The 22,663-nt window shown below is 41.1% G+C and overlaps 3 protein-coding genes across 9 annotated transcripts in view; 2 read left to right on the top strand and 1 right to left on the bottom strand.

Moving 5' to 3' along the window:
• The window catches only part of LOC123959703 (tetratricopeptide repeat protein 16-like), an 11,023-nt gene extending 8,920 nt beyond the window's left edge, over window positions 1-2,103 (bottom strand). For 3 of the 7 annotated variants that reach the window (XM_046033915.1, XM_046033913.1, XM_046033917.1), the window contains exons 1-2: window positions 1,744-2,102; window positions 728-912 (exon numbers count right to left, since the gene is read on the bottom strand). In XM_046033915.1, the coding sequence (XP_045889871.1) occupies window positions 728-912; window positions 1,744-1,776 (218 nt within the window). In that variant the 5' untranslated portion in view covers window positions 1,777-2,102. Of the gene's footprint in view, window positions 1-727; window positions 913-1,715 lie in introns of all 7 variants that reach the window. The other 4 variants (XM_046033916.1, XM_046033919.1, XM_046033914.1 and 1 more) reach the window with 3 other exon arrangements.
• Window positions 1,535-15,438, top strand: slc2a8 (solute carrier family 2 member 8). The gene is made up of 10 exons (XM_046033921.1): window positions 1,535-2,782; window positions 4,204-4,366; window positions 4,897-5,103; window positions 5,653-5,752; window positions 8,491-8,702; window positions 8,949-9,098; window positions 12,105-12,213; window positions 12,487-12,663; window positions 13,242-13,387; window positions 14,006-15,438. Exons 1-10 carry the CDS (start codon window positions 2,688-2,690, stop codon window positions 14,150-14,152), a joined length of 1,506 nt encoding a protein of 501 aa, XP_045889877.1. The 5' UTR covers window positions 1,535-2,687; the 3' UTR covers window positions 14,153-15,438.
• Window positions 15,439-16,713: 1,275 nt separating this feature from the next.
• Window positions 16,714-22,663, top strand: part of LOC123959701 (protein HIRA) — a 24,502-nt gene continuing 18,552 nt past the window's right edge. Inside the window, exons 1-9 of the mRNA XM_046033912.1 lie at window positions 16,714-16,989; window positions 18,541-18,603; window positions 18,987-19,097; window positions 20,148-20,238; window positions 20,458-20,552; window positions 20,919-21,014; window positions 21,544-21,704; window positions 21,853-22,020; window positions 22,114-22,227. Coding sequence (XP_045889868.1) covers window positions 16,953-16,989; window positions 18,541-18,603; window positions 18,987-19,097; window positions 20,148-20,238; window positions 20,458-20,552; window positions 20,919-21,014; window positions 21,544-21,704; window positions 21,853-22,020; window positions 22,114-22,227 — 936 coding nt within the window. The 5' untranslated portion in view covers window positions 16,714-16,952. The remainder of the gene's footprint in view (window positions 16,990-18,540; window positions 18,604-18,986; window positions 19,098-20,147; window positions 20,239-20,457; window positions 20,553-20,918; window positions 21,015-21,543; window positions 21,705-21,852; window positions 22,021-22,113; window positions 22,228-22,663) is intronic.

The following is a 22,663-nucleotide window of genomic DNA, read 5'->3' as shown; positions in this document are numbered from 1 at the left end:
TCCTCAGGTCAAGACTCTGCAGTCTACTTACATCTGAAGGACAGAGGACACTCGTTTGAGGACCACCAGGTGCACATTTTAGACAGAGAAGATGGATGGTTTGAAAGAGGTGTCAAGGAAGCCATCTACACCAGGGTCGAGAAGCCGTCATTGAACAGGGGAGGGGGTCTACGCCACCACTTATCCCCCACTTACAATGCTGTCCTTTCATCCCTTCCCAGGAAACTCAACAAACGTAACCTATTGGCCTCAGGTGAAGATACCAACGATGGTCGTTCAGTCTTGGCCACAGGTAGTCTTAACGACTGTAACGACTGTCGTCACAGCAACAAGGAACACTAACGAACCAGCGGTATCGATGACCCGGGATAACGACCCCACTGAGGTTAAATAGCTGAGTTTCCCTGCCAGTCAGTCAGAACTGAAGAAGTCCTTTGGATAAGGGACGAAACGTCTTCCAGTATCTTCAACCAAGTCCAGTTGCCCTTCATTTTAACCTTCGTTGGACCCACCACTAACATTTAAGATATTTTCAGAAAAGTCCCTCATATTATGTGTAACAGATAAGACATTTGCTTCTCTTGTAATAAGCATACCGCAATATCAGTAAATAAGTAAAAATACTAGAATAGTATCCGTAGACAAATAAATTGACAATTATAAGGCCAAAGTAGAACTCTTTCACTCCTTAAATGTGTTTTTCTTTCATTTGATTCATGATTCTCACTGCTCTGCAGCCTTGCTCTGAATGATAACGCTCCCCCGTAGCTCTGGTCTCTCAGGGCGTTTCTCTGCTGGTGCCAGGAAGATTTTGCTGGAGCCATAAAGCTGCTTGATAGTGTTTTTTCTCCTGGTCTCATCCAGCTCCTTTTCTGACACAGCACTGGGAAATAAACTGTGGTCTTCTGCCTGCTGGGTGGACAATCAATGGACACATTTCAGTTTTCCTGAGGGATGCCGACCAACAAAATGAGGACTAGACTGACTGGCAATCAAAACATTTCCTAGGAAGACAAACAAATTGAAGTAGACTGTACTGACTTTATTGACCATTTCAAACACTAAGGAGTTTGTTTGTTGGCTTGTCATTAAGTTAGTATGTTAGCCTCTTCCAACTTATTTAAAAACATAGCTGATTTTAGTTTCAACATCAGTTCCAGTTATAACAATAACAAATTATAATAATACAATTAAATTTCAGATGCCTGACTTTAAGTTACATAAATAAAGAAAACAGAAAAACAAAAACAAAATTAACACTGGATCGTTTTGAATTTTAGAGAGAGATATTAAACAGTAAGTTACATCATGATGTATTGATAATTCTCCATCCTTTTGTACTTTTTGGTGCTTGTGTTATATTAGTTAACGTTAACACAAGATTATTGCCTTTTTTTCACTTGTCACTTCTAACGTTAGTTAACGTTAAATGGGTGAGATTGAGAATGAAACACTGCTGGTTTATATAGTCTGTGGTGCCAACCTACACTAACGTTCCTGCTTTAACTTGGATGGCTTTAACGTTAGTGTAACGTTTCTTTAAACTTTTCAACTGGGTAGTTAGTTTCAAGACCCTTACAGCTGGTATAAAAAATGCGACCTTACTTAGACTAACGTAACGTTACTAAAATAACTATCTTAGGTTTAACTTATATGTTAATTGTAACTTCTAGCTAGCTAAGTTAACCAACCAACTGACTTAACTTATAACTTACTAAGTTACAAAGAAGGTGTTTAAGTTACCGTCTGGTCATTTCTCTCTTCAAAAGTGTCCATTCTGTCGTTCAAATAGCTGAAATGGGCTGTTTTATATGAGTTTAGTTACTTTTGCTCACTTTGGTGACCTTTTGGATGTCACCATGGAAACGCCCGAGGAACCAGAGGCTTTTATTTTCTAAACACGGAGTTTCGTCTTTCTTCCGGCGCATCTTATTTTATACAGTCCAGAGCCCCATAGAGAGAATCTCTTATCTCTTATCTCTTTAAAAGGCTCTGACAGTCTATGGTCAAACCGAGTAGTATTAATGTAAAATGTATTAACAGCTTCTAATAGTGTTGTAGCTAGGAAGCAAACTTTAAACAGGTGAATAAAACATGCGACTCTGCCCATACAGCTAACTTTAGCTAACGTTACTTAACTGCTTTGCTATTTGAAATCTCCTTGAAATGGTTTTAGTTTAGCGCGTTCGGGAGGGGAAGCATTACATAGTTCTCCATGACACCGAATGCAAAATTGCCTCTGACAGCCCGGTGTTTCAGTTTGACAATGAGGACCATTGAGGTACCATTTAGCTCTGTCCCAACCATAGACTGTGATCCCATCCAGATACATGAATACTTTTATTTTGAAAAAGTCAAAACAGGAAATAACAGACACACATGATCACCTGACTGAAATGTTGACAAAGCAAGTTGGCCACCGGTAAGGAAGCAAACCCACTCGCTGACAGTTTCGGTGGCGACTGGCTGGTTGGAATCGAACAATTGAAATATCCGACGTTTTCACGGTTACCTGTGATACAGTGTGATTTCGGTTCCGTCCTCGTGGCTGCACAGTTGCCAGTTAGTTAGCTGGGAGGATAACCCTAGAGTAGCTACTATTGATTTTCGTTCAGAGAGACCTGTGATCCATGCAAAAGGTGAACAAGAAGAGAGGGTAAACATCAGGAAACGTCCCTACTGTCAGTATGGACATCCAGAGTGAGAGGAGAAGGCTGCTGGATGCGGATGGTGGAGATGAGGATCCTACAGGACTCATGTCTGAGCAGGATGCTTATTTGAGGTCAGTTAACACACTAACACACCAGCTCAGCGTAGCTGCAGTCAGTATACTGCATAATCAGCTGGAAGAGCAATTGATGGAGATCTAAAGACAGATGGATTGTTCAAGGATCATTCCAGAGGTTTTGCATGTCTTAGCCCATTTACTACGAATAACATACTTTACATCACATTTAACAATAAGGTAAACAATGTTTGTGTGTCTAAACATATGAATGCACTTTGTCTGTCATTCCAAGGATCCAGTCGTAAACTGCTGACACTTCCTTAACTAATCTATCAAAGTAAACATCCAGTCTGCAGTCATTCAGTTACATTATCATTTTGATGTAATCAGTCTACACAGTGCATTAGCTTTACCATGCAGCAATAGTGTATTTGTTTAGCCCAAAATATATCAGATAATTATGATAAATCATGTCCATCACAAGTTCCTAAAGCCCTTCAAATTGCTTGTTCAATCCAACACCAGACGCTGGAGTCAAATAAGACTTTTGCTTGAAAAATTCCTTAAATGATGATGCAGTCATCAGAATTGTTGCCAGTTTTTTTCTTTTAGTCAGTTTTAGCAAAACATTTTTTTGTTGTTCCTTTATGTCCTACAGTAGGATTTAAGTTTTCAAAATCCATAACTTACGGCCCTTGACATGCTGTGAAGTCCAAAACTCCAAACACTTTTCTACCACGTAGTCAGTGCGTTGATGTACTTCTTCACTGTTCCATCTGTTAATCTCAGACACCACTGTTAAAATATGAATTCAATGTTTTTATCATTCTCAGTGTTTAAAATGTTTAGTAAAAGTCATGTCACTTAGCAAAAGTCATCTATCTATTGGCATCAGTCGGCCTTCAACCCCATTTAGTCTGCCTAAGGATGAAATTATGATTACTCAGCTATTATTGAAGTTTATGTGCACATGATTACAAATATGTACTGTGTTAATGTGTGTTTTCATCTGTAGCCTGCAGCAGGTATGACTGTACAACAGTTTTATGTGCATATTGTGTATTGCTGTAGTTTATCTCACTTTTATACATTTTATAAATTTTGTAACACTTTCCAACAAAACATAATTTTCATGTGATATTTGGCTATAATGAACTTTGACTTTAAAGTAAATATTACTTTGCTATAACCATAACTTCACTGTAAGTCAATAACAAATATTAAAAAAAACACGCAGCTCCAGTTGATCATAGCCATGCAATGCAATAAGAACATAGACAGAATATAGGGTTAGGGAAGAGAAATTGAATTGTAGTGACACAAAGTGGCATGAATGTGCAGGCCATGAAAGCTGACTCGAGCCAGGGCGTTTTGATGTGTGATGTAAGCAGCTGCACTGTCCTTTGATAATGTTTGACACACTGACATTTGACACTTACCTCCGTTACCCGCTTTGTTCCTCTTTCTCGCCACAGTAAAGTGAAGAACAAGAAGTTGTACCTGGCAACGTTTGCCTCTGTTCTGGGTCCCATGAGCTTCGGGTTCGTGTTGGGATACAGCTCTCCTGCCATCCCCCAACTTACCAGGATCGCTGACCCTCGGCTGCGGCTGAACGACGTCCAGGCCTCCTGGTTTGGGGTATAATGGCCACTGTCATGATTTAATGTCACATGCCCCAATTCAGCATTCACACCATGTGTTTTTAACTTGTCAGCAGTTTTAAGTCATCACATGTTGTCCAAACACACCTCAGTGGATTCACTTGAGTTCAAACCTAGTAGCGGATGTCAAATGAAAGATTTGGTTGACTTTGGTTACTCACCATGTATGAAACTAAACATGTCTGAAGCTAAATATGGATTACTTCCTGAAAATTTACAGAAGTTATTTAAACGAGTAGAAGATTATGAGCATGATATTATATATATTATTATATCATAAAAATAATATGTGTCATATCATTTTTATTGTGCGTGAACGTATTGATTTGGGGTTATAAACTAATATTAGCGTCATGTATAAACATGACTGTATGATTTAGGTGCAGATTTGAGCAAAATCATTTACTTTTGTAGCTTTTACTTCTACATAACTTGGTCGGACATGGGGTAAAATGCAAATGAAATTCTAGAAAACATTCCTGATGCTCTGTGATGTTTGTTTTTCAGTCCATAGTGACGGTGGGAGCTGCAGTGGGCGGCCTTCTGGGCGGTTGGATGGTGGGGAAGGTCGGCAGGAAACTCACTCTGATGTTCTGCTCGCTACCGTTCGTCTTTGGGTTCACCATCATCATCGCGGCACAGAACGTGTGGATGTTTTACCTCGGCAGAGTGCTCACCGGCCTCGCCAGCGGGGTCACGTCACTGGTCGTCCCAGTAAGAAGCACCTGGCGGTCTTTTTCTGTTCTGTTGGCCACGGCCCTGCCTGAACTCCTGTTTATCATCGTGTTGTCATCTATCACAATACTGACACGCCGTGGCTTTTCTTTCTCTTCCCCCTGCTTTCCTTTGTTGATGTTCATACTGTGATTTCCACCCTCACTATTAAGACACACACGTTAAAAATCAGATTACTTTGAGTAATCGATTTAAACCATTTGCTTCCTTGGTGGGATTAGTCTGAAACTCCAGTTAATGGCAAGTCTGGTCAGTAATCACGTTCTTTCCCTGCACATTTCTGGTATTTTTACAGGAATATTGGCATTTAATTAATTATTAATGTTTTAGAATATTTTGCAAGATGAATGTCTGTCTGGATTAATCGGTAATAGTAATACACAACTCCCAAGTCTCCAAGTTTCTTTATCATGCTTATGTGGATAAAAGCCTCTGCCAAAATGCCTAAAATATTGGTTGGTTGCTGTAACTGTGATGTTCTGGTACGTTCCTCCTGTGTAATTTTCTCCATTTTATCTCTTCATACAGCTGTATATCTCCGAAATGGCACACGAGCGAGTACGCGGGATGTTAGGCTCCTGTGTGCAACTCAGCGTGGTGCTCGGCATCATGGGAGTGTATCTCGCAGGTATGTAAGTTCAGCTGCCCTTAAGTGTAATTTTGTAAAGTCTGACTGCAGGTTATTGAAACTTGCTGAATGTTTATATGAAGATAAGAAAGAAAAGTCCTTCAAGGTGACTCGAACACAGCTGTTTACAAGCTGTAAATCGAGGGTTTTCCATGATGTAACTTACAACTTTACAACAGCCACCATTAAAACAGTAGCTACACGATGCAGAGCTACGAAGCTTTTATCCAAAACTGCTAAACATCTTTGCTCTTAAATAGTGTAGTGAAGCATAGTGCAAAGGATTTCTTGGGTTACTAGACTGTTTTAAACATCTGGATCAAAGGATGTGAAGAGTAGATGACCAAAGCCTGGCCATCATGTGATGTGATCGTCCTCAGCTATGGTCCTGTGTGCTGCCTCTTCGACGGCAGCCTCACTGGTGAAAATAGCTGCCTCTCGCTAATCTTGTTAGCTGCATGACATTCACGTTTACCCAATAAAAGCTGGTGTGTCACATGAGGTGGGTTGTTTCGTGTTAGAGGAGCATGAAAAAATGTTTTTGTTTGTTTGGGTTAAATTACCCTTTTTTAAATGTGTAACAGATCTGGTACAGACTTAGTTGACGTCCTATAAAGGACAAGATGATTCCATGAACTAAAGATCTGTTTACAATGAAGACAAATATATTATCAGATGCAATGTAATTATCATGGTTATAATTGTTTGATAGTTTGCATAACATAGCTGCTGTTCAGCACAAAGATATGAAACAATGTGCTTATTGTAGACACTTCAGTGGAACAATCAGATCAGCAGAGAAATATATTTTTAGATGCAGCAAATGAAGACAATCATGAGGAAACCTGGACTTGACAAGGCTCCGCTGTGTCCTGCAGCATTCACTCTGCCATGTACAGTCCAGTGCTGGAGAAAACCTCAAATCGTCTGGTCACCCTTTTAAACATGTGGACAAGAGGGGACAGGCGTCTGATGTCATGCTGGGAATGTTGATTGAAAATTCTCCTTTGGTTTTCAATGGGATTCCTCTTTCTGTTGGAAGGTCCTTTAATTCCTACCTCTCAGTATCCTCTGTCTGATTGATTGTTTACCAGTTCTTCCATCCTTGAAACGAGTACAGGTAAAATCTCAAAATAGAAGCGACACAGGAGATAAGTGAGTTTTAATTAAAGGTTAAGTGTGTAAGTTCTAGTGACATCTAGTGGTGAGGGTTTGGAATTGCAACAAACTCCTAACTCACAGCCTGACTTTTGTAAATTTGAAGTTTACAAATGCATTGCCTCTCTACTTTGTTCAATTAGATAAACAAACTGCAAATCTTACCAAAATTTTTATTTTTTGAAATGCAACAGAAACACAAAGTAGCGCTAATAGTCATAATTTTAGCTTGTGGTGAAACGGTGCAAGGTTCTTCATGGGCATTTAGCATGTGAATTATCAAAATACATGCGTGCACAGTTGTAAAGTAATAGCCTACAGACAAATAAGTTTTGTTATGCATATACCAAAAGTATAAGCATTATTGGTCACTTGATAGGTACATGGGACACACAGTCTTATTATTGTTACAGTGTTTGCAGTAAAATAAAAAAAAAAAACAGAGAACTTCAGCGCTGCTTTGAAAACATTTGTCCCGCATCAGCTCCTTGATTAAATCCTTGATTTCTGCCGTCATCCGCCTGTATCTGTCCCAAGTCCTCTAGCTTCATTGTGTTTTTGCTTCTTTGACGATCCACATGCTGTCGGCTCGTGCTAAATAATACGCTTAATGTTAGTCCTACGTTTTTCCAAGTTTTACTTCCCTTCTTACCTCTAATAAACCAGATGACTGTACTCAGAGACTGTATAGTATTATTGTTATTATTTCTTCGCATTCGATAGAGATGACAGCGGCTGACTTTCGCCGACTTGATAGTCCAACGTGAGCTGCAGGTGTCTGCATGGGCGGGGAACAAAAACGGCGCCATCAAGCCGGACACATTCCTGTGTTCCTGCATTCCTGAGCTGAGATCAATGACTGATCTCGTGGCATTTAAGAAAAATGCCACAAGACCAGGCAATAGTGTGGTTTCAACTTTGTGCAGCCAGAGAAAAGCAACTGCAGCTGCGGGACTCGGCGCCTGCCTGACGTTTTGCTGCACCGGCGAAAGTCGGACACAGTTTCCAACCAGCATGCCTTATTTCAAGTCCAGCATGCATCACGTTAAGTCAGCGCTGCGCAGCACCCTATGAAGTCAAACGCACCTAATGTGTGTAGTGACGAGTGTTTACAATGCCGGTATTACACATTACAAGAAGAAGAACAACAACTTAATGACGAAACGCACTCTGTAGCACTGTTTGTTCCGTTTTTGGCTACTGTAGAAACATAGTGACACAACATGGCAACCTCCATGTATGGCAGGATAGAAATGCTTTATTCTAAGGTAATAAAACCGTACCGGTTCATTATGTAAGGTCTTTATACACCACTGAAAACATAGTTATGGCTCTTAAATTGCATTTCTGTCAATAAATCCTCAGAAATAACACTGGACCTTTAATGTTATGATATATGTTGTGTTTGTTGTAAATCCATAGGATTACGTTCTGCACAGCGGCTAGAAAAGACATTAATATATTAGATATTTACTTTTTATTATGGAGACAAATTTTATTACAGGGAAAATAAGTTCTACTACCAAAGGTCAAACTCTCTTCCAGTTTCTCGTTCTGAGCTGTGTGTACTCACCCTGCAGGTCTCTTCATGGACTGGCGCTGGCTGGCGATCTGCAGCTCCATACCGCCCACGCTGCTGATGGTCTGTATGTGCTTCATGCCAGAGACGCCCCGGTACCTGCTGTCACAGGGTAAGAGGCGGGAGGCTGAGGAGGCGCTACGCTTCCTGCGAGGACCCGACGCCTCCGTCGAATGGGAGTGCGCCCGCATCGAGGATGCCTGTGATGAGCAGGTGAGACTGTGGCCAGTCAGCTGTGAGGCAGCGGACAGTTTCAGCCAGTGAGAATGAACCACTGTAGACACTGCAGAAACCAAAGGCTCAAATCAACAAATTAGTTGAGAAAAGACTTTTTAGATATCATTACTCCTCAGTGCTAATACCACCACTGTTGGGAATGTTGATGTAAATACTGTTTAAGTCAAAGTGTCAAGCAGTCTAAGATGCAGTCATGACCGTGGTCTTTCTGTTGTCTCTCAGGGCTCTAGTTTCCACATGTCGGACCTGAGGGACCCCGGGGTCTACAAGCCTCTGGTGATCGGTGTCATGCTGATGTTGTTTCAGCAGATGACGGGGATCAATGCCATAATGTTCTACGCTGAGAGCATATTTCAACAGGCACATTTCAAGGTTTGGGGGTTTTAAAAACTTTTATTTATTTGGGGAAAATGAACACAGGCTCCTAGCTTTCCAATCAGTTGCAAATATATTCAGTTTCACACATGTGCACAACCAATACTGTCCTGTACTGTCAATGTTACCTTTATCCTTGTTTATGGCCTGTGTTGCTCGATGCAATGTTAGGTGAAAATAGTATACAAAAATTTAAATCATAATTGCTCCACATTGCTCTCTCAGTAATGTAGAGAAAAAAATAGGATATACTGAAAAACTAAGATGTGTTTTTGATTATAAATAAGAACAGTACAATATGATCAATCAATCAATCAATGAATTCTGATTAAGTGTATCATCAGAACTTTTAAGAATGTAAAATCCTTACTAAAAAAGAAAACTACAACTGAATGTAAATGCTAACAAAAACTAAATATCCAGCATCCAAAAAAGGACAAGTCAAGGGCAACTGGACTTGGTTGAAGATACTAGAAGACGTTTCGTCCCTCATCCAAGAGACTTCTTCAGTTCTGACTGACTGGCAGGGAAACTCAACTTTAACTTAAATTTAACCTCAGTGGGGTCGTTTGCCAAGATCATCGATACTGCTGATTCGTTAGTGCTCCTGGTTGTTGTAATGACCCTCAACCCTCAACTCCTTCAGAGGAACAGCACTGAGCCACTGGTACAGGTATGTGGATGACACCTGGGTCAAAATTAAAAGCCAGGAAGTGCAAGCCTCACAGAACACATCAACTCTGTGGACAGTAACATCAAGTTCACACGAGAAGATGTTCACAACAGTTTGGCCTTCCTGGACTGCGCTGTACATGTTGAACAGGACAGGAGCCTGCAAATTGGGGTTTACAGAAAACCCCCACACACAGACCAATACTTACTTTTCACTTCCTACCACCCACTGGAACATAAGCTAGGAGTCATCAGAACCCTGCACCACAGAGTGGACAACATACCAACAAGTGTGCAAGCCAGAGAGAAGGAACAGAACCACCTGAAGGGGGCACTTACAGCCTGTGGATACCCTAAATGGACCTTTGTGAAAACAGCCACAAGATCCAGGAAGAAGACCAACACTACAGGGGATGAGGAAAAGAAGGTCAAACGAAACAAGATTGTGATTCCATACGTGTCTGGAGTATCAGAGGAACTCAGGAGGATTTTCAACAAACAAAACATCCCTGTGGTTTTTAAACCCAAGAACACACTAATTCAGATGCTGGTACACCCCAAAGACCGCACACCCAAACACAAGAAAAGCAATCTAGTGTATGCGGTCCAATGCAGCGAGGAATGCACAGAACGGAACACTGGGGAGACTAAACAACCACTACACAAACGCATGGCTCAACACAGAAGGGCCAACTCCTCAGGTCAAGACTCTGCAGTTTACTGACATCTGAAGGACAGAGGACACTCGTTTGAGGACCACCAGGTGCACATTTTAGACAGAAAAGATGGATGGTTTGAAAGAGGTGTCAAGGAAGCCGTCTACACCAGGGTTGAGAAGCCATCACTTAACAGAGGAAGGGGTCTATGCCACCATTTATCCCCCTCTTACAATGCTGTCCTTTCATCCCTTCCCAGGAAACTTAACAAGTGTTACCTCTCGGCCTTAGTTGAAGATACCAACGATGGTCGTTCAGACTTGGCCACAGGTGGTTCTAACGACCATAACGTCCTAGATCCCCTGCAGTTCACCTACAGAGCCAACAGGTAGGCCAACCTATGCCAGGATCCTGTTTGTTTTTTTCAGGTGGTGTTTTCAGCTCTGCTTTCAACACCATCATCCCGGCCCTGCTGCAGGACAAGCTCTCTCAGCTGAACATGCCTGACTCCACCTGCAGGTGGATCACTGACATCTTGTCGGACAGGAAGCAGCTCATTGAAATGGGAAAACATGTCTCTGACTCCAGGACCATCAGCACCGGTTCCCCTCAGGGCTGCGTTCTTTCCCCTCTGCTCTTCTCCTTGTATACCAACAGCTGCACCTCCAGTCACCAGTCCATCAAGCTACTGAAGTTTGCAGATGACACCACCCTCATTGGGCTCATCTCTGCCAGAGACAAGGGCAGGCTGCAACGTATCATTCGCTCTGCAGAGGTGATTGGGTGCAATCTTCCGCCACTTCAGGACCTATACGCCTCCAGGACTCTAAAGCGAGCAGGAAAGATTGCAGCTGACCCCTCCCATCCTGGACACAAACTGTCTCAGACTCTCCCCTCCGGCAGGAGTACCGGTCAATCAGGACTAAAACCTCTCGCTACAAAAGCAGCTTCTTCCCGTCTGTAGCTAGCCTCATCAACAAGGACTGGGTTACCACTGACACTCCCCCCTTTCAAATAATACATGTGCACAACACAAAACGGAGTAATGCACGTAAATATCTGCGAATATATCTAATATCTAATCCACATTGTTCTTTCTCTGCAAATAGTTGTATTATTTTTCTCTATTCTTTTTAGTATTCTTATATAACCTGCATCTGTTTATTCCATATTTATATATTTCTGCATTTATTTATGTCAACTGTATATTTGTCTGCGTCTAGCACCTTATTAACAAAGCAAATTACTCGTATGTGTAAAACACTACTTGGCAATAAAGCTCCTTCTGATTCTGATTCTGATTCTGACTGTCGTTACAACAGCGAGGAGCACTAACGAATCAACAGTATCGATGATCTTGGCAAACAACCCCACAGAGGTTAAATAGCTGAGTTTCTCTACTAGTCATTTCAGAACGTAAGAAGTCTCTTGGATGAGTGACGAAACGTCTTCTAGTATCTTCAACCAAGTCCAGTTGCCCTTTCACAAGTTGACTTCAACCTTTTTTGGATAACTATGACTTGGATGACTGAGAACCTTCACAGACATGAATATCCAGCACAAATTCCACATAAATTTGTAATTAAGCTGTTGCACTTTTAGCAGATTTTCAGTGAAAACGCAGTTTTACCTTGTGGAAAGGATAGTTGTGAATGTTTTGCTGTTGTCTTTTCAGGAGAGTGACCTGGCTTCAGTGATCGTGGGTCTGATTCAGGTCGTCTTTACAGCAGTGGCAGCCGTCATCATGGACAAAGCTGGAAGGAAAGTCCTTCTCATCATCTCAGGTATTTTCAGTCAAATTGAATCATTTAAACAAATTTGATTTCCTTTTTTTAAATATAAAACATTAATTTGGAGGGAATGTCCTGTTCGTCACATGTTCGCTGTTTCTCATTTACTGCCATCTCTCTTTATGATCGACTCTCATATAAAGATTTATTGGATTGTGGTACAAGGTTCTCAAATGAAATCATTTCATCAGTTCAGCACTCTCTGTAGCACCAGACAAGACTGCGAGGTTATGGCAGATTCTGTTTATTTTCCCATTAATTATCAAGGTGCTGCCATGGCAATCAGCACCACAGCATTCGGGGTCTACTTCTACCTGATGTCCAAACTACCCAGCACCACCTCGGCGGGTCTCTTGGTGCTGGAAATCCAGAGCAAGGCTGGAGAAGAACCCCACGCTGACTTGGCCTGGCTGGCCCTCGCCAGCATGGCCGTCTTCATCACAGGTGAGATCCTCTACCAGTCAAAGTTATTCAAGCTAGCTTATCAGCGGCATGAAAGGTTTTATATTTAAATGCTCTGGTCAAAATGATGAAACAAGATTCCAAAGGTTTGGTGAAATAATAGTTTCCTAAATTAACTCAACAACAGTACAATGCTAGCACTCTTTATCCCGGCCCTCTCCCTCTCTCCAAATCCCTTTCCCTACACAATCTACATAACCCATCACCTGTCCTCCATTATCTACATTCCCCCTTTTACCCAATATTCGTGTCTGTTTGTTGTTTTCAGTGGCATCCTTTTGTGAAATATTCTATATCCTTTGTGATTTGTTTCATTTCTGATGGCAAAGTAAAGCATGGCAGTCTGGGGCAGTGAACTAGTGGGAGGGGGCAGTGGTTCCCATTTTTAAAAAGGGAAACTGGAGAATGTGCTTCAGATATTGCCTGAGAAGCAGGTCATTTTGCCCCTGATAATGTCAGATAGCACAAATTCACAGGGCCAAATCTGGGAGTCATCTGCAAACCCCCTAATGACCCAGTGGCACAGTGACTTTTTATTGTTGCTGTGTTTTTGCTTTCAGGATTTGCTCTTGGCTGGGGTCCAATCCCATGGCTGGTTATGTCGGAGATTTTCCCCGTCAAAGCAAGGGGGGTTGCCAGCGCTGTCTGCGTCCTCACCAACTGGAGCATGGCTTTCATCATCACCAAAACCTTCCAAGACATGATGGTGAGCGCTCACCAAGACACGATTTCAAGGGTTTGGTTATATAAAGATGATGAAAGTATGTTTTCTAGACATCACACAACAGTTTCTCACAATATTAACATATAGTTTAACTATTATTATTCAATGATTGAGGCATAACATTCTGTTGAAACTGTTACCTTGTGATAACAGAATACGTACACGTCTCCACTGACTTTCTCTATCTTTGATTCATCTTTGGACCTGTCAGTGTCGCGTTGAAAGGAGAGATAAAATAATTACTTGGTTAATCAACCAATTGATTGACAGAAAAAAAACAATTATTCGAGTAATCAGGAAAGTATGAAAAACATTCTGTGGTTCCAGTTTCTTCAGTATTTTATTTAATTGTAAACCGAATATTTTTGGGGGTTTGTACTTTTGGACTGTTACAGTCTTTTGACATTTTATCGACTTAATAATCAATGAAGTAATCAAAACATTAATCAACAAATGATTTAATAAATAATCCTTAGTTGCGGCTGTGTCTACAGTCCTTTTGCCTTTGTATGTGTTTTGGTGTATGTTGGTGTTTGAAACCTTCTGTGGCCTCTTAAACATCACTGAGACATTCATGTCTATATCTGCAATCTCTCCCAGAACCTTCTAACCAGCGCAGGAACCTTCTGGCTGTTCGCCTGTATGTGCATCATCAACGTCATCTTCACCATTTCCTTCGTCCCAGAAACAAAGGGCAAGACACTGGAGCAGATCGAAGCCACTTTCAGAGGCACATCAGGTCCATGAAGTCCCTCTCCCACCGGCCAAAAGACATCACACGTGTCAAATCTCAGACCTCATACTCCTGAACTGACAGGTCCTCGGGGCATTTTTTTCAAATCTTTCTTAAGCTTATGAAGCTGATTGGGTGACATGCAGCAAAGGGCCTCGGGCTGGACTCGATCCCGGGCCGCTGTGGTAAGCCTTGGTACGTTAGACTAAACTGGGTGTAAATCATCTGTTTCCGTAGGAAGTCTGAGCTAAACACTTAATTATATTAATTATTAAATCGGGTAATTAAATACAGTTTTCCGCAGGTCACATCCTTAAACTTTTATGTTTTATACTGAGAAACAACATATGTAATATCAACAAAAAGACTAGACTGAAGTGCTCGCTCAGACACTGAGTTGCAGAGTGACTCCCAGTGAGAAGATTCAGCACAAGTTTATTAGTGTCTTGTTCAAAAACACTTGGATTGGATGGGTGTTAAAATTTTTGTTAGTGAAACACTGGGCTGTTGTGGAGATGAACCTGCACTCTCAGTGGTTTTTGCTACCTCCAGTAAGACACCACTCTACACTGCCTCCTGCAGGTCTAACTTATGTAATTCACCGCCAAGACAACACATTCTGATCAGTGAAGTTCTGACTGAAATCTGTCCTAAACAGTTGTTCGTTTTTATACACTGAGAACACTTTCCTTTTGAGAAAAGCTGGTACAATGCTAAAGCAGAATGTGGGGAATACAGACACAATATCGCTGTTCAATTACTTTGATTCAGTGCCAAATACATCAGGAATATTTTCTGTCTTCACTAGGAAGGGATCATGCCTGTGGTGCTTGCTCCTTAAACTCAAAACAAAGTGTATCTTGAAGGAATTTTGCAGAAACTTTATAGCACTGATGTTTTGAGAAGTGAGTCTGTTGTTTACACTGACTGTGCTGACTGTTAAAAAACAGTGAAGTGAAACTAAAAAGATTATGTAATGAAAAACTTTGAAACATCTATCATCTGTAGAATTTTAAAAAACGCCTCTAATAACAAAAAGGGTTTGGGTTTGGGGTTTGTTTTTGTAATAATTTTTTCTTAAAATATTCTTGTAAAGGAAATGTTTGAAACTATTATGTGACTTGTTTGCTATGAGTTCGGTGAAGTTATAAAAATAAATAGATGATAAATGGTCAATAGATAAATGAAGCTTTTTGACTCAGTTTTTCCACTATGAATTTCCAAGTTTGTGTTTTTCATTATCCCGGTGTGAAACTGAATCATACCATAAACTGTCTGTGAATAAAATCACTGTTTTGGACATCTTGTGTTAAGTGGTAATGATTCATTGATCTTCAGCTTTATTATTATTTTCAATTACAGCCTCAGCTTGTCTAAAGTGGACATGATGAAAAGTCACAAATGACATGAATATGTCATAACAAATGATAAAGTAAGCCTTTCATCAATGTAGAATTTTTAAAGCAAATACAACATTCTGACAGGATGATGAATTTATCTCAAATGATCATCATCATCATCATCATCATGATCACAGAATACTGAACTTTAATTCCAGGTGTTAAATGGTTGCATGGTGCCGTAATACCTATCGATTAAGAATATGTTGAAATTACATTCAAATCAAAAACTACTTCAGTTTTGAATATAAAAGGTGTTTGAATGTGAAAAGAAACATTGCATTTGATTCATTAGCAACAAAATTATTATCTCTTAAAGGCTCAAATAGAAAACTCAAAAGTGATGCGAACATTTATGACATTTGAGACCTTTATTTAGTTTTGCCCCTTCATACGCTGAAGAGATTTTTAAACAGATTAAGTTAATTCTTGCTCACTTGCATCGTTTTCTCCCTCATGAATCCTCCGAACTAAAAAACTAAATATTATTTAATTAACTTACAAAAAAGAGAACAAAATAATGACAAAAATATAGCCTACATCCATTTGTAGTAGCCTCCATATTTATCAAAAATTAGGTGGGCATGCTTTTCTATCCAAAGACAGTCTGCAATTGGGCTTGAAACGTCTTGAGAACAACGCAGTAACCATAAGTAGACAAATGTATAATGCAGTGGTTCTCAAACTATTTCATGTCAAGGACCCCTAAACAGGCACCCATTTGATTCCAAAAGCCAAAGCATATGAAACCCATAATCAAAATAGTCATATATTCTGTCACTGTGTTACCCCCTAGAGCACTGTCAAGAACCACTGCTCTACTGGATGGGTAAATGTTATTCAAGATCATTTAAAACACTTTCTTTAAAACACAGCGTCTTCACATTTTTCTCCAACGTTTAAATCCTGAGTTTGCGCACTACAACTTATAAGACTTTTCAAAATAAAAGCTGTATCAAGTAAATTATCCAGCGACGTGACAAATTTGATAATCTTTTTTGCCCTGAAGTTTGATTAATTACACAAACGACTACATAAAATCAGCGAAAACATGCTACCGACTAGTTTCTTTTACTATATCTTTAAGAGGTCTGCAAAGTTCCTACCCTGAGGAATTATTGTGAAAGCTGCACTGCACGCTGTTCCTGTCCGCGTTAAAAAATAACGGAAACACTTCCTGGGCTGCCCTGTGTAACCTCGACTGTCGTCCGGGGCCGCCTGTCTGCCGCTGCTCGGCTCGGAGACTCGGCGATGCTGCTGAAGAGATGGAGTTGAATCACAAAAACAACAAAGTGTCGAACAGAGTTTGAAACAAAGGGAGGGGGGTTAGCGTTAGTTCCTCAGCTGAACGGGTCGCTGGATGGCTTTTAGTTGAAGAGGAATATACGAGGAGATTAAAATAACTGGGTTGAAAATGAAGCTGCTGAAGCCGAGCTGGGTGAGCCACAACGGTAAGCTTGTGCAGGAATCTGTTGGACCAAGTTGGGCTTTTGTTGTCGGAGGGGGGCGAATTGAATTGATAAGGAGGCATCATTGTGGTCGACACTTGTTTGACTTGTTTGTTGTCACTTAATATGCACTCACATACCAGACTTAATTCAACAACTCAGCACACACATGTGGCGTTTTTGTCATTCCCAGTGTCACTCCTCGCTGTTCCAAATGTAAGGTTATTAATGTTCGCTAACCGAAGCTAGCTAGCTAGTTAGCCCCCCTGGCTAGCTCGGATACCCTGACGGCTAACTTACCTGCCAAATGACCCATGTCAAAGTTATTGTCTCAGAGTGATTTCTTGTTCGATGTTTTAGTCCACAACGACATTTAAGCAAACAAGCATTTGTTTTGGACAGTGAACAACCTCGATGTTGAGCAAACGAAAAAGTGTTTGTTGGTGAAAGCTGTTAATTTGGAAAGTTAACCGTTAGGGAATATAGGGTGAAGCCAACGATTACTGTCATTAGAGTTAACGTTAAGTAATTTGTTTTTAAGATTAGTCGTTTGGACTGCGAAGCATCATGCACATTTGTAAATAACAATCTCAACGTGCCAGAAATCCAAATGGGCAAGTGATATGTTCAGATACCTCCTTATCTTAACTAACGGCCCATAACTGACTGATTTACAGTGGGATGAAATGGAGACAGCAAGCAAATCATCACAGTTTAAAAGCTGCAACCAGCAGATTTCTGGTGTTTTTGTTGATAAATTGCTTTCAGTACTAATGCGCTGTGACACTCACTAGCAGGAGCTAACTTCGTTTTCCAGTGTGCACGAGTAAAATGTTCAAATTAAAGGATGAACCCCCCCAAAGAAGCTATGAATCATTTAGTAGTTACATAGTGAGACATGCTCTTCACAGTTACTCAGAACCGAAGGGGACATCTTCAGATGTGTTGATAGTGTGACCAATACTCCAAAACTCAAAGATGCTCCATTTATATTCATGTTAAACAGAGAAAAGCAACAAATCCTCACATTTAAGAAGTTGGGACCAGTTTTCTTTTCTTCATCTTTTTTGCTTCATTGATTGGTCATTTTAGGTCTTCCTGAAACCACTTATCCCACAGCTCCAGGAGCATCATTAACTTGATAAATGGTTTATGAATATTCTTCTCATGTTCTTTTTTACTGTGACACCTACAGTGGCAACACTGCAACCTACAGTAGTTATGTAAATGTAAGTTATATAACAACATACACAAGAACATGTGTTTTTTTAATATTGTGTAATTTAGCTAAATCTTATTACAGGAAAAACTACAGGATGCATGTTAAGCTGTGGAAAATCACAGAACAATTAGGAAATGTTCAATCAGGCTAAAATTCTGTGTCTTGTAGAAATGTGCTCCATATAATCTTTCTCCCTCAAAACTCCCTTTTCTTTCTTCTGTTTTCAATTATTATTGGTTATTTATCTACAATTTCAGTCTACGGTATATGTTGGTCTATGTCTATGACTCAATTAAATATAATTAAATGTTGATTTATGTGTTGTTTTACAGGCAAACCCATATTTTCTGTTGACATCCACCCTGATGGGACAAAATTTGCAACTGGTGGGCAAGGTAAGACCAATACCATTGTTTACATCCTCTGGCACTGAAACTGCTTCACTGTTCTGTGATGTTGTGCTGACATGTTGTGTTAGGATCCACATTTAGATGGTGTCTGTCCAGTGCTTGATGCCGTTCTTGGTCGGTGATATTTGACAGCGTTGGTGTTCATTTTTAAACACCTAGTTCTGAATCTGTATCACACCGTGCTAAATGTTCTCCTGCAGCCTCAGACTACAGATTTATTTTGCTGCCTAGAAAATGTTTCCTCATCTGTCACTACTCGGGTGGGGTTTTCAAATTAAAACACAAAGATGTCCTTATCATTCTGTCACGACACAAAAAGTCAGGGGTGGATGAGTTGTGCGTTCTTTTAATGAGGGATTTGTTTTCAGGAGAGGATTCTGGCAAGGTGATGATCTGGAACATGGCGCCAGTCCTCAGAGAGGAAGACGAGAAGAATGAAAATATTCCCAAAATGCTTTGCCAGATGGACAATCACCTAGGTAACCAGTCGTATCTCTATTAGTTTGATCTAAATAAGCCTTGTTGATCAATTCACCCATGGGAACAGCTCTCCAAGTACTTTTAGGATACTGTGGCTTCTAAAGGTGTGTGAATTTTCAACTTGTGTTATTCACACACATACAGCTGCTGGAGGGTTTTGGGGAGTATTTCGCAACCCCCCAATATATGCCGTTAACAGCCAGTGGAAGTCGGCCTACTCCTGTGCTAAGTAGGAAGGCAGATGTTCGGTCGCTGACTTATGTTATGGCGTTACTTGTCTTTATAACCAGCCGTCCGTCAGAAGCACAGACAGAAGCTGCCTACAGGCTGAATGATATAAGAAAATCAATGGAACACCCATGAGACACGTAACAAGAAAATGGCATTGTTTTATTGATGTATTTTATTTCCAGCTGCCCACAGCAACTCTATATGCCTGTAAAGAGACCCGGGATCTCATAGTGAAACTGGTGGCCTTGATCAATTATAGATGAACAGAAGATAAAAAATAGACGTAGTGAAAGATTTGTGTGGTTTGAGCAGCTTCTTATGAATATCACATTTCAGTAAGAGTGCCAGAGAAAAACTGTTTACCTGCAGCGCTACACACCACAAAAATCTGAAGGGATATATTCATATTCATAACAATTCATATTTACTCAGATGAGAATGTACCTGTTCTGTAAAATGACTACAGGAGTGCTGCCGTGTGCATTGAGACAACGTCTCAGCAGCTTAAAGGTTGGAGGAGACCTGCTCTGATGAAATAGTTATTCTCCGCAGACAACAACTGCTGCAGGAGAATGTGTTTGTACTCGTGTGATGGTGTTCCCTGGACAAACAGATTAAAATAACTTCATCTGTCCTGCACAACTACTGACAAGGGCAGAGTGAGAGGACCAAATTAATGTACAAGCTTCCAGGTTTAATAATAGGAACATCTTGACGGTACTATTAATGCCCACCATAACAGACAGCCTGCTCAGCACAAATCCATACGAGTTATATTTATAACTTGAGTCAGCAGAAGTGTGTGTTTGTCTCTGCAGCGTGTGTGAACTGTGTGCGCTGGTCCAACAACGGGCTGTACCTGGCATCAGGAGGGGACGACAAGCTGGTCATGGTGTGGAAGAGAGCTGCGTATGTACACAGACGCACATAAAATGTGCAGATACACATGATGTATTTGTTGTTAAAGTCCAGTCTTGGTGATATAGACAGTAATGTTGTGTTTTTAGATCAATTTCCACAGATAATGTTCTAAATTCGAATGAAATCTTTAGGGTTTGTGCTGTTTGTGTTTAGAACCTATTACTGGTGGGTGGTGCTGATTGATTTTGAAAACGTGTGTGTTGATAGATTCATTGGTCCGAGCACAGTGTTCGGGTCGAGCAGTAAGCTGGCCAACGTTGAGCAGTGGAGGTGTGTCACCATCCTGAGGAACCACACTGGAGGTAAGAGAGACACACACACACACACTTCTAAAATCCAGCATTGTTTGCTTTCATGTCTACTAGCTCGCCATCTTCTTCTGCTCTGCCTTTGTTTTGCGTTGTAGCATATCTTGGCGTGTTACCACCTTTTAGATCAGTGGAACAGTGTGAAACCGTTGGCAGGAATATGTATCTGCGTGTTCGTGCACCCTCAAGTGCGTGCACGAGATAAACAAAACGGGGAGAGAATAACAGCGCTCTAGCTCTGCTAGAGGTCTAAAACGCCACAGGGAACCTTTTTAACTAGTAACACATCTCTAGACTCAGGCAGTGATTTCTGTGTGTGTGTGTGTGTGTGTGTGTGTGTGTGTGTGTTTTTGTTTATAGATGTGATGGACGTGGCGTGGTCTCCTCATGACGTGTGGCTGGCCTCCTGCAGCGTGGACAATACCATTGTCATCTGGAACGCTCGCAAATTTCCAGGTAGGAGACACGGAAACCAGAGCTCAACCTGTCTGCAGCATCGCAGCTGAAACAAAAACAGAATGGAATTCAACACAAACATGCTGCAGCTGCACTTGACCACGTGTCATTTCATTCATCATAATTTAAAAGAAACTTTGCAGTAAGGCTCCATTGTCAAAGGAATACCTGTGGGTAATAACCTTATTTATTATCTTGTTGAGAGTTGGATGAGATCGATACAATCTTGTGTTTGTATGATAAATATGAAGCTAGTGCTAGCAACCGCTTAGCATGAACAGAGCGGAGAACAAAGAGGGATTGCTCATATTTGAGAAGCTGGAGTTTGGGAATGTTTGGTAGTTGTGCTAACGATTAAGTCATTGATTAAACATTTCAGCGCCAATATAGTGTTATTTCTTAAGAGCAAGACCATAACTGTCCTCCTTGCCATTAAGCACTATCCAGTAAGGTAACCTGTTGATAGAGCAGGAAGATGTTTCTCTTTTCAGCTCGTCATCATGTCTCTGTCTTCTTTGTGTCTCTCCAGAGATGGTGACATGTCTGCGAGGACACACTGGGTTAGTTAAAGGTCTGACGTGGGATCCAGTGGGGAAATACATCGCCTCCCAGGCCGACGACCACAGCCTCAAAGTGTGGAGGACGGTGGACTGGCAGATGGACGCCAACATCACTAAACCCTTCAGCGAGGTACAGAAACACTGTCAGCTGCGTTTGATGATGCTGTGGTGACGTTGTCATTGTTGGCAAGGAAGCATCTCCATTCGTTATGTGTTCTCACTCATTTATTCAGGTTTTTCTTTTGATTTGTCACATGTCCTTATTGTCTGTGTTGCAGTGCGGCGGGACGACCCACGTCCTGCGTCTGTCGTGGTCTCCAGACGGTCAGTACCTGGTGTCGGCCCACGCCATGAACAACTCCGGTCCCACCGCTCAGATCGTGGAGAGAGACGGCTGGAAGACTAATATGGACTTCGTGGGCCACCGTAAAGCTGTCACTGTGGTGGTAAGGAGGTTTCAGCCACATGTTCAGCCTTTAAATGTATACTTCACCCAAAATCTGGCTGCCTACTGATGGATCGGCTTTCTTTCTCTGCAGAAATTCAACCCAAAGATCTTTAAGAAGAAGCAGAAGAACGGCAGCTCTCCAAAACCCGGCTGTCCGTACTGCTGCTGTGCTGTCGGCAGCAAAGACCGTTCGCTCTCCGTCTGGGTCAGTTCACGCTTTAGTTTGTTTCAAAGTCTAAAGAGAACAGTAGTACAGATAAGTCAGTCCTGGTGATGTGGGTTCCTCAGTCAAGTTGCACAATTGAACACAGCTGAATTGGGATGTTTGTGATGCTTGTATCTGTTGTTTGTTCTCTTGAGTATGAACAGCTTCCACGGAGATAATCCATCTCAGTAAATATAATTACTTTCTACTTTGTCTTGAGTGATTAGTTTAATATTCAGAGAGACAAAACTGAAACCCTAAACCGATGCAGGTTCTTATGTCATCGTGATTACTAAAGCAAGGTAGCAGGAATAAACACCTGGCAAGCTGCCAATGTTTTTGCCGTTGGTGGTTTCATTAAAGCCACCCATCGATTTGTGTAACTTGTTTTAATGTCGAATTGTTTTTAAATGACTACTTGAAACTCCTTAACCCC

Source organism: Micropterus dolomieu, linkage group LG21, assembly GCF_021292245.1.
Source record: "Micropterus dolomieu isolate WLL.071019.BEF.003 ecotype Adirondacks linkage group LG21, ASM2129224v1, whole genome shotgun sequence".
NCBI classification, from domain to species: domain Eukaryota; kingdom Metazoa; phylum Chordata; class Actinopteri; order Centrarchiformes; family Centrarchidae; genus Micropterus; species Micropterus dolomieu.
The sequence above is the reverse complement of the archived record's forward strand: the minus strand, read 5'-3'. Positions and strand labels throughout refer to the sequence as shown.